Source organism: Archocentrus centrarchus, chromosome 4 (assembly GCF_007364275.1).
Source record: "Archocentrus centrarchus isolate MPI-CPG fArcCen1 chromosome 4, fArcCen1, whole genome shotgun sequence".
NCBI classification, from domain to species: Eukaryota; Metazoa; Chordata; class Actinopteri; order Cichliformes; family Cichlidae; genus Archocentrus; species Archocentrus centrarchus.
The window spans coordinates 26,482,989-26,497,143 of record NC_044349.1 but is presented as its reverse complement, the minus strand read 5'-3'; the positions used below and the strand labels follow the sequence as shown (position 1 = coordinate 26,497,143).

Here is a 14,155-nt window from a genome sequence, read left to right as displayed (position 1 = left end):
ATCTCAGCAGTATTGTCTGCACAATAGGCACATATGTTTGAGTGTGTAGGGCCCATTTGGAACGTCCTCTGTCCTGTATAGCGTGTAGAGTATTACACTGTATAAGTTGTAAGTTTGGACTTTTTGTCATTTTAAAAGTGTTTGTGTCCAGAAGTTTGGATCTGGATTATTGGAGAGATCACACTCCCATTTTGCAATTGGGGGAGAGACTGAAACATCAATATTTAACAATAACTTATACAGTTTTGATTGCAATTTAGGGGTTCAGAGATTTAGAAATTCTGCAACCCATGTAGGCATTTCTAAATTTAGTTTAATGGGATTAAGTGTTGCTGATATATTAATTGAATGCAAAGCACTGATACACTAAATCAATAATTCATTTATAACCTTTTGTGTAGCCAGGCTATATGTTGTAATAATGTCCCAAGTGTGATAATACTGACTATATGGATACAGTACAGTGACCTCTTGATGGTTTTGAAATTGTATGACGTCACTGAATATGGTTTACATTTTTTTTTTCTTATTTCTTTAGGAGGTGGGTTGGCTGCACTCATGGGTTATAGTTGTTTGCTTAATGCAAGAATTGATATTTTTTCCCTCACACTGTCAATTGCATGTTTTGTTATGTCATGCTCTCATGATTCTGCCATTATGCAACAGAATGTGTGCACACTTTTACCAGCTATAGTATTAAAGTAATGCTTACACAGTTAGGCAGTGTAAAATAGTACAACATAATATATTCTAAAATATATTCTATAATTGTATAATCAGTACTTAGGGTATCTATGTAGATATTTCTACATTGTTGCATTGCTTGATTTGTTTTTGTTGAGTTTCCTGTTTTTCTTAGTGACATGCTTTTATTTTGAAGACCAGCCCCGGACACCAATGAGATCTGAACAACATGAATCTTATCTTGGCTTATGAGTAACAGAATAGTCTGTCCATATATCTGATTGCAGTTTCATGGTGGCAGCACAGCTAAAACACTTGCCTTAAGAACTGAAGAAATGGAGACATTAAGCAGCATTCTTGGCTTGGAGTGGATAGACGGCGGGAGCATTTTAATTTTTTTGTTGGTTCTCCTGCTGTTCGCTGATATTTTGAAGAACAGAGCGCCAAAAAACTTTCCTCCCGGACCGTGGGCTCTTCCGTTTTTAGGACATTATCATCGCATCAGACCTGACAGAATTCACCTGCAGATCATGGAGGTATGAGTCCTAAGTTTTATTATGATCATTACATTAAGAGGACTGCGGTCAAGTGAGCCCTCATTTTCGAAGTCACAGTCACGCTAGCCACACGCAGAATTATGTTGCGCTTTTATACTACATAATACGGTACGGGTGCCGATCGCCGTAGAAACGCATGAGAATTCTTATCCTGCAATTTTGACCATTTTAATGCGCGCTCCGTTAGAGGTCTTTCTATATTGTAAATTATGATACACGGTCATCCGTACATTGCACACTAAAATATATTTTTGAACTCAAATTCCTAAAGGGATGTCTACATTTATAACGGATTTCAATGCAAATTAACTCCCAAATTTATACACAGTTACTGTCCTGTAATTATGTGTTTGGGGAAAAAATTATACATCCACTCAAAGTACAGTAATGTATTTGTATTATAGAGACATTTTTTAACTGGATTTACAGGAGCAATATTCTTTAACCTGATTCCTACTCTGTTTGATCTAACATTCTTGAACAATAGTTTTTGAAAACCTAATTACTTGTTTACAGATCAAGTGAAATAGCACAGCTCCTTGGTGCACAGAATTCAGAGTGGAATTGCGTTCTTAGCGACATTAAGTCCGCATGCAGTGCAAGCTGCCAACGTCTGTATTTGCTTTTGGTTATAATTGATGTGTTAGAACGACACATGTAAATTGTTTATTATGACTTTCTATTACATTCTAACTTTGAGTATGTATTTTTAAGAGTTCCATTAGGGATGTGCGCGACTACTCGACTAGACCTCTAATCGTCGCTATTACAGTATCACTAGTCGGTATCAGATGTACTAGTCGGTTAGCCAAATTTTTAAGGTTTTAATTGATACCTAGTGCCGGTGTTGTGCCAAAAAGTGATCGTCTGCCAAAAAGTGATTGCCAGAAAATGATTGCCCATATTTAAACTGTTGTAAATTACTTGCAGATCTATAATCTGTGGGAAATATATCAAACATATCTCTCGTGAATGATATCAAGTCATTTTGAGCGAGAAACAGCATTTCTGTTACAAGGTAGAAGCTGCAATCAGTTTTTGGCAGTGACTTTTATATAGTCTTTATTTATCAGGGTAAAAACTGCAATTTATCTTAAAAATGTCTTATTAAAGTGAAATCTGGCCAAGAGGGCAGCAGAAAACCCAACAAATATAACATTACAGTCTATAAAGATATTTTAAGTGACCAAAGAGGACTGGATTTATTATAATGTATAATAATGAGTCATAAACGTACTTGAAAAACAGGTAATTTCTTAATTTTATATATAAGCCCTTCATAAATCATACTGACTGAACCCTATTCAGCAATATAAGCAAAGACATTAGACATAAAAGCACATAGAAACATCGGAAATCACTTTTTGGCAGACGATCACTTTTTGGCACAACACCGGTAAATGTTTGTCCTAAATGTTATGCAACCATCTGCCACCAGATGGTGCTGCAGCCCTAACATCGTTATCGAAAAATACCATAACTCTGTTAATCCTGGTCTGATAGTTTTATTAGGTCTAATGTCGTCAATTTTTGAAGTTTTACAACGTGAGCTGAAGCGCGCCTCCGGAGAAACACCGTTCTTTCTCAGCATTTCCGGCTACTTCCCCAAAGTTTGTGCAAAGAAGTGAAAAACCCAGAGAGACAAATGTGTTTGCACCTTAAAAAAATTGAAAAAAGCAAGGAGTAGGACCCATTAGGGGGGAAAGTCCCAGCATTTTATCTTTCTGTCAGCCGGCACCGGATGTAAAACACCGGGCCACAACCGAAAGGTAATTAACACACGTAATGCAACTAACATCGGCCACTTACGTAGGTTACGTCGTAACTCTACAAAGACCCAGCGGTGAAGTCTGAATCAGGGGTAAGCTGGAGGAGGAGGCTGCGGGAGACGGAGGTCTGGGCTTCTGCTCAGGATATATTTAATTTCATATCTGACTGTTTCTTAGATTTAGACTAGTCAGGTAGTCTATTTTTTGAAATAATAAAAAAAAATCTAATAATTTGCTTTGGATGTAGGCCACCAGGTAAACAGTAGAAGTCAACTTGTGTAGATGTCCAGTGAAATACTTGTGTCACCTTTAACATCATTCCTGTAAATACAGTTAAAATAGGGTAAAATTAGACTTACAAAACTGTAATTTGAGTGGATGCAAAAAAGATCAAATAAACAATGCATATTATAGTGAATGCAATTTTTATTTTTAAATGAAAATAAATGAGTGCAATCAAGTAAATAAAAATGGCCTCTGTCCAATAAATAAGGCTTCAAATTAAATCAATAAGATTTTTCCCGTCCAAAACAACTGAAACGTTTACAGACGATTCAGTTCATGAAGAGTTTCACTATTCAGAATGAACGCTATTATTAACGCAACCCCCCCCCCCCCCCCCCCCCCCCCAAAAAAAAAATAAAAAATAAAAATAAAAATAAAAACAAAGGAGACTCCCATTGTCCACTTGTTAGCTAATATAATTGAAATGGGGCAAAAATTGTGTGTTTCTAGGTCATCAACCGTACGTGTTATGTAGTATAAAAGTGCAACATAATTCTACGTGCGACTGGCTACTTTGAAAATGAGGGCTCACTTGACCGCAGTGTTAATGTTAGTTGTGTGACTTATGTTCCTTGTTTCTTGTTTCAGTTTTCATGCCTTCCCTGTTTGCGTTCCTGGCATGTTCAGTCATGTCCTGTATTACTTTGTTAGCTCTTGTCTTGTGTATTTAGTATTTATTTTTTACTTTCTTTGTATTGCTAGATTATATTCTGTGCTCCTCAGCATGTCCTGGTTTTTCCTGTTTGCCTGTGTGTGTATCTGCGTCTTCAGTTCTTTGCCGTGCCATCATCAGTGAGTCCCCTACGAGATTCCTGCTGACTCCAAGATTTCACACAGTGTTACTGGAGGTCAAGGTAATGCCATGTTGTCTAACCAAGTATTTGGTTAGACAACATGTTACTAAGATTTGTGGGGCTGAGTACAAGAACTTCAGTTTTATCTGGATTTAGAAGCCAGAAATCAGAGGTCATCCGGTTCCTGCAGTTTAACTAATTGATGTGTGTCATCTGGCTTCATCGATAGATAAAGCTGGTATCATCTGCATAACCATGAAAATTGATGCAATATTTTCTAATAATACTGCCTAAGTGAAGTATGTATATTGTAAATAAAATTGGAACTAGCACAGAACCCTGTGGAACTCCATAATTAACCTTAGTGTATGAAGAAGACTCCCCATTTACATGAACAAATTGGAGTCTATTAGGTATGATTCAAACTGCTGTAGCGCAGTACCTTTAACACCTATGGCATGCTCTAATCTCTGTAATAAAATATTATGATCAACAGTATCAAAAGCTGCACTGAGGTCTAATAGGACATGCACAGAGATGAGTCCACTGTTAGAGGCCATGAGAAGATCATTTGTAACCTTCACTAATGCTTTTTCTGTACTGCAGTGGTTCTCAAATCCAGGCCTCGTGGCCCAGTGTCCTGCAGGTTTTAGATGTGTCTCTGCTTCAACACACCTGAGTCAAATAAAGAAGTCATTAGCAGGACTCTTCAAATAAACCGTTCCTCAGCAGACGATCAGTTAGCTGTTTAACAACTACTCTTCCAAGATTTTTTGAGAGAAAAGGAAGGTTGGAGATTGGCCTGTAATTAGCTGAAACAGCTGGGTCAATGTCATGGCCGGGGAGGAAACAGGCGAGGAATGGCTGACACGAAGGACTCCAGAAGTCAGCGTAACTTAAAAGGGATTTATTTAAGCAGGGGAAAAACAAATACAAAAATCTTGGAAGGGAGACGACGGTCAAACACAGGGAACACACGGGCACACAACATCAGCGACGCGACAAGGAACACATGGAAACTGAGGGCTTAAATACACACTGGGTAATCAGGGCAAGAGGAAACAGCAGGGAACAACAGGTGAGGCAAATGAAACTAATTACACAGGGGAAGCAAAGCTGAACACAAAGCACAGGAAAACCAGACTGTCAAAATAAACAGGAAGTGACAAACCAAGGAACATACTGACTAAACAACAGGCACAGACTCAGGACAGAGACGCAGACATATCACAACACTAGGAAACACAAGACATCAACCTACTGGGAGGACACACTCAGGAAATAAACTAACACAAAACGCTGGGCCAACGGCCCAGGACATGACAGTACCCCCCCCTCAAAGGCCGGCTCCCGACGGCCAAAACAAGAAACAAAACCAGACCAGGGCGGGAGGCGGGGGACCAGGAAGGAGGGCCCGAAACAAAAACAGACAGGGAGCAAACAAAGTCAGGAACAAACCCAAAAACACAAGGAAGCACTGGAGCAAGGGTAGAGCACAAGGGCAAAAAACAATAAGCACAAGGAACCGAACAAAGAAAAGCAATGGCACAAGCTGAATACAGTCCAAAAACCAGAGCAAAAACACGGGGATGAGAAAACAAAAAAAAACAACCGGATGAAACAAAAAGCGACGGCACAAGGCCGGAGAGCTCCAATGTCCAAAACAGGGGGTCGAAACAAGGAACAGTCCAGGAGCTATGACAAAACAAAAACAGCAGGGGAAAAAACAGTCCACAGTTCAGGGGAGTCAGTGGGAAATCCAAAACAAAAAACACACAGTTCAGGAGGCCGCAGAGGCCAAGGGGCCACAAAGCAAAGTCCCAACGAGGGAGGCCGACCGCGCTCCCAGCGGCGGCGGCGACGACGAGGGGGAGTCACTGGAGGCCGACCGCGCTCCCAGCGGCGACGACGAGGAGGAGTCACTGGAGGCCGACCGCGCTCCCAGCGGCGGCGGCGACGACGAGGAGGAGTCACTGGAGGCCGACCGCGCTCCCAGCGGCGGCGGCGACGACGAGGAGGAGTCACTGGAGGCCGACCGCGCTCCCAGCGGTGGCGGCGACGACGAGGAGGAGTCACTGGAGGCCGACCGCGCTCCCAGCGGCGGCGGCGACGGGGAGCAGGCACCGGAGGCTGACCGTGCTTCCAGCGGCGGCGGCGGAGACGAGGAGAAGACACTGGAGGCCGACCGCGCGGCATGCGGCGGCGACGAGGAGGGGTCACTGGAGGCCGACCGCGGGGCATGCGGCGGCGGCGACGGGGAGCAGACACTGGAGGCCGACCGCGGGGCATGCGGCGGCGGAGAAGGGCGACCCCGGGCTCTGGTGGGGAACCCTCGGGTGACGTGGAGCGCTCGGACTGAGCAGAGACCCCCACCGGCTCGGACTGAGCGGGATCCCCTGGCTCGGAGCGCTCGGACTGAGCGGAGACCCCCATCGGCTCGGACTGAGCGGGACCCTCGTGCGCGGAGCGCTCGGACTGAGCGGGACCCTCTGGCGCGGAGCGCTCGGACTGAGCGGAGACCCCCATCGGCTCGGACTGAGCGGGCCCCGCGGGCGCGGAGCGCTCGGACTGAGCGGGACCCCCTGGCTCGGACTGAGCGGAGACCCCCATCGGCTCGGACTGAGCGGGACCCTCTGGCGCGGAGCGCTCGGACTGAGCGGAGACCCCCATCGGCTCGGACTGAGCGGGACCCCCTGGCTCGGACTGAGCGGAGACCCCCATCGGCTCGGACTGAGCGGGACCCTCTGGCGCGGAGCGCTCGGACTGCGCGGGACCCCCTGGCTCGGACTGAGCGGAGACCCCCATCGGCTCGGACTGAGCTGAGCCCATGGGCTGAACGGGGCCTACATAGTGAGGCACCGGATGCGTAGGCTGGGACCGCGGAACAGGGCACACTGCTGCTTTATTGAGCAGCAGGGGCTGCTCGGGGAATAGCCGAGGTGCAGGGGACTGCGTGGAAGCAGGCCGGGAGACGACTGGCTGCGTGGAAGCAGGCCGGGAGACGACTGGCTGCGTGGAAGCAGGCCGGGAGACGACTGGCTGCGTGGAAGCAGGCCGGGAGACGACTGGCTGCGTGGAAGCAGGCCGGGAGACGACTGGCTGCGTGGAAGCAGGCCGGGAGACGACTGGCTGCGTGGAAGCAGGCCGGGAGACGACTGGCTGCGTGGAAGCAGGCCGGGAGACGACTGGCTGCGTGGAAGCAGGCCGCGAGCTAGGGAGATCTGGCTGCGTGGAAACAGACCGCGAGCTAGGGAGATCTGGCTGCGTGGAAACAGACCGCGAGCTAGGGAGATCTGGCTGCGTGGAAACAGACCGCGAGCTAGGGAGATCTGGCTGCGTGGAAACAGACCGCGAGCTAGGGAGATCTGGCTGCGTGGAAACAGACCGCGAGCTAGGGAGATCTGGCTGCGTGGAAACAGACCGCGAGCTAGGGAGATCTGGCTGCGTGGAAACAGACCGCGAGCTAGGGAGATCTGGCTGCGTGGAAGCAGACCGCGAGCTAGGGAGATCTGGCTGCGTGGAAGCAGACCGCGAGCTAGGGAGATCTGGCTGCGTGGAAGCAGACCGAGAGCTAGGGAGATCTGGCTGCGTGGAAACAGACCGAGAGCTAGGGAGATCTGGCTGCGTGGAAACAGACCGAGAGCTAGGGAGATCTGGCTGCGTGGAAACAGACCGAGAGCTAGGGAGATCTGGCTGCGTGGAAACAGACCGAGAGCTAGCTGACACTGGGGCCTGAGAGGGAGCTGACACTACTGGAGCTACAGAAGGAGCAGGAGCTGAGGGAACTGGGACCAAAACCGAAGGAACTAAGACAGGGGCTGAGGGAACTGACTGAGAGGGCACTGAAACAGCTGACACTGGGGACCGAGGAAGAGTTACTGGAGCTGACTGAAGGCGAGGGAGAGCGACTGGAGCTAGAGCTGACTGAGACCCTGCTGCTGCAGCTAACACAGAAAACCGATGCGAAGGCTTGGACCTGGCTGCCCCCACCCGCGGAACAGGTGCGAGTGCCGAGGTCAGCCCGTCCGTGGCTGCCCCCACCCGCGGAACAGGTGCGAGTGCCGAGGTCAGCCCGTCCGTGGCCGCCCCCACCCGCGGAACAGGTGCGAGTGCCGAGGTCAGCCCGTCCGTGGCCGCCCCCACCCGCGGAACAGGTGCGAGTGCCGAGGTCAGCCCGTCCGTGGCCGCCCCCACCCGCGGAACAGGTGCGAGTGCCGAGGTCAGCCCGTCCGTGGCCGCCCCCACCCGCGGAACAGGTGCGAGTGCCGAGGTCAGCCCGTCCATGGCTGCCCCCACCCGCCGAACAGGTACAGGTGCAGGGGAAGCTGGAGCTAAGGGAGCTGGAGCAGGGTGAACAGAGGGAGCTGGAGCTAACTGAGGGGTCTGGGACTGCGACTGAGGAGGAGCTGGAGCTACAGCTGACATGGAACACTGCGACTGAGGGGGAGCTGGAGCTACAGCTGACATGGAACACTGCGACTGAGGGGGAGCTGGAGCTACAGCTGACATGGAACACTGCGACTGAGGGGGAGCTGGAGCTACAGCTGACTTGGAACACTGCGACTGAGGGGGAGCTGGAGCTACAGCTGACTTGGAACACTGCGACTGAGGGGGAGCTGGAGCTACAGCTGACTTGGAACACTGCGACTGAGGGGGAGCTGGAGCTACAGCTGACTTGGAACACTGCGACTGAGGGGGAGCTGGAGCTACAGCTGACTGGGAAGACTGCGACTGAGGGGGAGCTGGAGCTACAGCTGACTGGGAAGACTGCGACTGAGCAGGCGCTACAGCTGACTGAGGCGAGAGTGGCTGGGGAGGAGCACGGCGACGCCGGGAGCGCTGCTTCCTTCGCGTTCTGTTGGAGTGGGAAGCACGATTCTCAGCATCCAGGATGTCCACCAGCAGAGGTGAATCAATAATCTCCACATCATCTGGCAGCCAAGAGAGGTCTGGGGAGGCGGTGGGCTGTGGGTGAAAGGATGAAAATGACGAGGTGGGAGAGGTGAGTTGAAGGGATGACGGCGGATCCGGAAAGCGAGGCAGCGCCTGTGGTGCTGAGCTGCAGTGGTGCGGAGGAGACGACGGAGGTGAGATGACCGGCTGCAGGAGAGGTGAATTAGTGATGGCTTGGAGGAAAAAGGTTGTGTCTTTGCCCTGGACAGGGCGACCAATATTATACAGTTTAGCTTGTAAGTTTTTCCGGAGCATGATTATGGAATGGGCAAGGGAGGCAGTGTCAGGATGGGTGAGGAGCCAAGTGGAGGAAGAAAAAAGTCTGCAGCAGAAAATTGCCTGAATAATCTGACGGGGTTCATCAGTGGCATGAATGATGTTCCTGGAGAGATCTATGAGCTCCAAAATCACTTCCTCTTGCTCGGAGGGGCTCCTGGTATCCGCGGGGTCCATAGTCTGGTCGCGTCGTTCTGTCATGGCCGGGGAGGAAACAGGCGAGGAATGGCTGACACGAAGGACTCCAGAAGTCAGCGTAACTTAAAAGGGATTTATTTAAGCAGGGGAAAAACAAATACAAAAATCTTGGAAGGGAGACAACGGTCAAACACAGGGAACACACGGGCACACAACATCAACGACGCGACAAGGAACACATGGAAACTGAGGGCTTAAATACACACTGGGTAATCAGGGCAAGAGGAAACAGCAGGGAACAACAGGTGAGGCAAATGAAACTAATTACACAGGGGAAGCAAAGCTGAACACAAAGCACAGGAAAACCAGACTGTCAAAATAAACAGGAAGTGACAAACCAAGGAACATACTGACTAAACACGGGGAACAGGCACAGACTCAGGACAGAGACGCAGACATATCACAACACTAGGAAACACAAGACATCAACCTACTGGGAGGACACACTCAGGAAATAAACTAACACAAAACGCTGGGCCAACGGCCCAGGACATGACAGTCAAGTTATGCCTTTTTAAGTAATGGTTTAATTTCGACCACCTTAAAAGCCTGTGGTACATTGCCAACTAATAAAGACAGATTGATCATATTTAAGATTGAAGCATCAACTAATGGAAGGACTTCTTTGAGCAGTCTAGTAGGAATCACCGTGAATCATCATTTATTCATTTTTTATATTTAAGTGCTTATTACATGGACTTGTTTTGAAACTGATTTAAAAGAAAATCACCATTCTCTGTGATAGACCTGAAGTTATGAGGCTGATTTGTACAAGTCAATAGGAATTGCTTACTTTATTTTGATAAGGGGTACTTGGTTTACTTGGGGTCCTGTGTCATATCCAAATGTTCTGTTTTCATTTACAGGAAAGCCCTTTAATGCCCAGCCACTGATTAACAATGCTGTGTCAAACATCATCTGCTGTTTGGTGTTTGGGAATCGATTTGAGTACACCGACAAGCAGTACCAGTCCATTATTCGTAACTTCAGTGAAATTTTGCACTTACAGGAAACCATAGTGACACAGGTAAACCTCCTTCTAATATGCTACATCATGCAATAGTCATGTTAAATCAGGATTTATGCAAAATGCATAATTCACATTTACTTAAACAACTTAAATAAGTGTACTTAAACACCTCTACTGTAAAATGATGTCCTTCTTAAATCTTTCTCAGTTTAAGTTGAGTTTGTATCCCAAGGATCCTGGGAATTATGTTTTTGGAGCACAGTTTCCTGGTAGGGTCTCTAATGACAAACAAGGACTGATTGAAAGAAAGCCTGTCTTATTGTCAGGCCTGGAAGTGGAGGTCAAAGGTGAGCATTTTCAGGATATGTCCTGAAGATGGTTTCACTTGTGATCCATATAGAGTTCAAAGCCCGTGTGGGCAATCACAAAGATAGAAAAAATCTTAGAGATTAGGAGAATCAGCTTGGCTGACCTTTACCTGAGCAATGTTCTTTTACTGGATCTCTTCATTGGATTCTCCATAATAGAAATATTTGAGCAAAAGAGTGTTTAGAAGTACTCGTGGTTCCCATGATGACAATAAAGTTCTATTTTATTCTATTCTATTCTATTCTATTCTACTCTATTCTACAAGTCAAATCGAGTTTGTTGACCTTTCCTTAAAATATTTTTCCCCTTGTAAGTTATATTTCTACCACCACCTCTGCTGTTTTCTGTTAGATTTCAATGCTTTGACTACAATGTCTCTTTCTATGTGGCGCAAACAGACGTGGATCTCTCTTTGAATGTTAATGTTTATTTATTTGTTAAAAGATGATTTAATCAGATTTCCAAAGTGTTGAATGATTTAATAACTGTTCTCCTGTTCTGTAGATGTACAACATAATGCCCTGGCTGATGAATTGGCTGCCTGGACCTCATAAGAAGATGTTCACTCTGGTACAACAGATAAATGACTTCATAGAAATCAGGATCAGAGAACACAAAGAAAACCTTAACCCAGCATTACCAAGAGACTATATTGATGCCTTTCTGATAGAGATGGGAAAGGTGAGCTTTGCATTTGAATTCTATTGTCTTTGTTCTGTTTGGTCTTGTAATGAAATATACCAACAGATTTTAATTTCTGCTGTTTGTGTCTCTGATAGAATGAGAACAAGAATTCAAGTTTTGCTCTCAGCAACTTACGCGCTTGCACCATGGACCTGTTTTTTGCTGGAACTGAAACTACTACCATGACTTTACTCTGGGGGCTGCTTTACATGATCTATTACCCTGACATACAAGGTGTGTTTGTGTAACATCCAATATTACTGTGTATTTTATAAAAAGTCTTGTCATGACTTTGCATTGCTGGGGGTCTCTCACACATCAGTCTTAAAGAAAAAGTCTGAAGTAGGTTGTGTAAGTCATCTTTGTAATGCACAAAATAGTTTATTATAGTCTTGTGTATATACATATATATATTATTATTTTTTATCATATGTTTATATTTAGGTTTCAGTTTGGATTCAGTTCGTTTCCAGAGTAGGTCTAATTCTCTAAGTTTAGTTAACAAATTAGCAAATACTAAAACTGAAACTGATGTATATTTTTTTATTTATGTTGGTAGTTGTGTAATAATTCAGTATCATTAATAAGTTTAGATTTTTTTTCTTAAAAATGTATTTTTACTTTAGTGACCTGGAGTGGTTTTACTCACTCTCTCACTCAGCCTTAGCTAACTGTAATAATCTTGACACAGACTCTCATTGTTTCCTGTTCACTGTGCAGAGAGAGTCCAGGCTGAGATCGATGCTGTGGTCGGTTCATCCAGACAGCCCTCTATGAGTGACAGAGAAAACATGCCCTATACTGATGCTGTTATTCATGAGATACAGAGAATGGCCAACATCGTCCCCCTCAACGTGGCTCGTATGGCAACCAAGGACACTACAGTGGATAAGTACACAATCCCAAAGGTACACAAAGTATAAGAATTTCTGGCAGTATAACTGTTGAATAAAATATTTCTGGTCCAGCCACTTGAGACTGGCTCCAAAAGTTGATACACCCTCATGTTAAAATACCCAACTAAACAACTAAAACACATTTAAAGCCTGGATTAAAAATAGTTCTAATATCTGTGGATAGTGTCCTGATTCCTAACAACTATACTGTGGGTGAATATTTTTATAAGTCACCATCTGGATATTTAAGATTTAAAGTTAGAGGTGTGGCTTCCTGTGCAGACACAGGAAACAGTGAATTCTCTCTGCTAGGTCTCATCTCAACTAATTTTGTACTGAACTGACACCATGTGTGTGCCATCTTCCATATAGTAACTTCTGACTCCAAAAAACCAACATGGTGGCCAAAACCAAAGGATGACTTCACAGTGGCTGTGTCCATCTTTTAGTCTGTGTTTGTGCCCTCACTGTTTTTTTTTCATTTCTGTGCTGCTGTAGGTACTTGTAGTGATGCAATATGGTGGGCCAGATAAAAATCAATTCCCCATAAATGAAAGGCTACTTCTGCAATGATTCATAAATACACACAATGAGACCTTTCAGGATGTACCCTGTCTTTTGTCCTATGACAGCTAGGATAGGCTCCAAATCCTAAAAAAAAAATCCAGCATTTTATCAAAACATCTGGCATCACCTGGTGAAGTCACACAATCTTCAAAACCAATTTAGATTTTTTTCTGTTTCAGTATTTCAGTTCTTACAATTATTTTTAATGATATTTTTTAGGGCACCATGATCCTGGCTACCCTGGATTCAGTCCTACACGATGAGTCGATGTGGGAAACTCCACACTCTTTCAACCCTCAACACTTTCTGGACAGGGATGGTAAATTTCGCAAGAGAGACGCCTTCCTTCCATTTTCTGCAGGTTTGTTGAATGTTAACACCCCTTATGCTGTTTTAGCTAAAACAAAATATCATGTATCATTGGCTTGTTGCAGAAATGCAGTAAAATCTGTGATACAAGTGGATATCTTGTAAATTGTTTGAATAAAACTTGTGTCTTGTGAATTCTCAGGTAAGCGTGTGTGTCTTGGAGAAGAGCTGGCCCGGATGGAGTTATTTTTGTTTTTCACCTCCATCCTTCAAAGGTTCTCTCTGTCACCACCTGCTGGAGAGCAGCCCAGTCTGGAGTTTCGGATGGGAGGCACCCGTTGTCCCAAACCTTACCGCCTCTGTGCTGTAACACGTTGATACATCAGCTGCCTCAACCCGATTATGTCTTTTTCTCGGCACAATGAATTACTGTCTTCCATCACATTTGTCATATAATGCATTATATATATCTGCCATACTATTTTCATCCTATAGCATCAGTAACAAACAGTTTTCTTCATTTTACCCTGGAGACCAAAAACTAGTAAAATTAAGTGAGGCGAAAAGGATAAATGACATTATTTCACCACATTCCAATCTGATCGATGTGCACAATTAAATCAAGTTAATTCAAAAGACTTTTTGTAAAGGCTGATTGGATTGAGGGTAACAAGTTTTGAAGGTGTTTTACTAAAAATGGAACTGTATGTTACTCTAACAAAAATAAATGTGCTGCCATTTTGTGCCATTGCAGTTGTACTGTGTGAATCAATGTAGAAATCTTTTCATCATAGTCTGATATTTGCACTTTTTGCCTTCATTCACACTGGGCAGAGGACACACT

At 45.5% G+C, this 14,155-nt stretch overlaps 1 protein-coding gene across 2 annotated transcripts; it reads left to right on the top strand.

The window, feature by feature from the left end:
• Positions 1 to 923: 923 nt before the first annotated feature.
• On the top strand, positions 924 to 13,953 carry LOC115778547 (cytochrome P450 2J2-like). 2 transcript variants are annotated; one of them, XM_030726625.1, is made up of 7 exons: positions 924 to 1,220; positions 10,383 to 10,543; positions 11,360 to 11,536; positions 11,635 to 11,773; positions 12,260 to 12,447; positions 13,222 to 13,363; positions 13,514 to 13,689. In XM_030726625.1, exons 3-7 carry the CDS (start codon positions 11,360 to 11,362, stop codon positions 13,687 to 13,689), a joined length of 822 nt encoding a protein of 273 aa, XP_030582485.1. In that variant the 5' UTR covers positions 924 to 1,220; positions 10,383 to 10,543. The 2 variants fall into 2 exon arrangements, with proteins under 2 accessions (XP_030582485.1, XP_030582484.1); XM_030726624.1 differs by lacking the exon at positions 10,383 to 10,543 and having other exon boundaries at positions 926 to 1,220; positions 13,514 to 13,953.
• Positions 13,954 to 14,155: the final 202 nt, after the last annotated feature.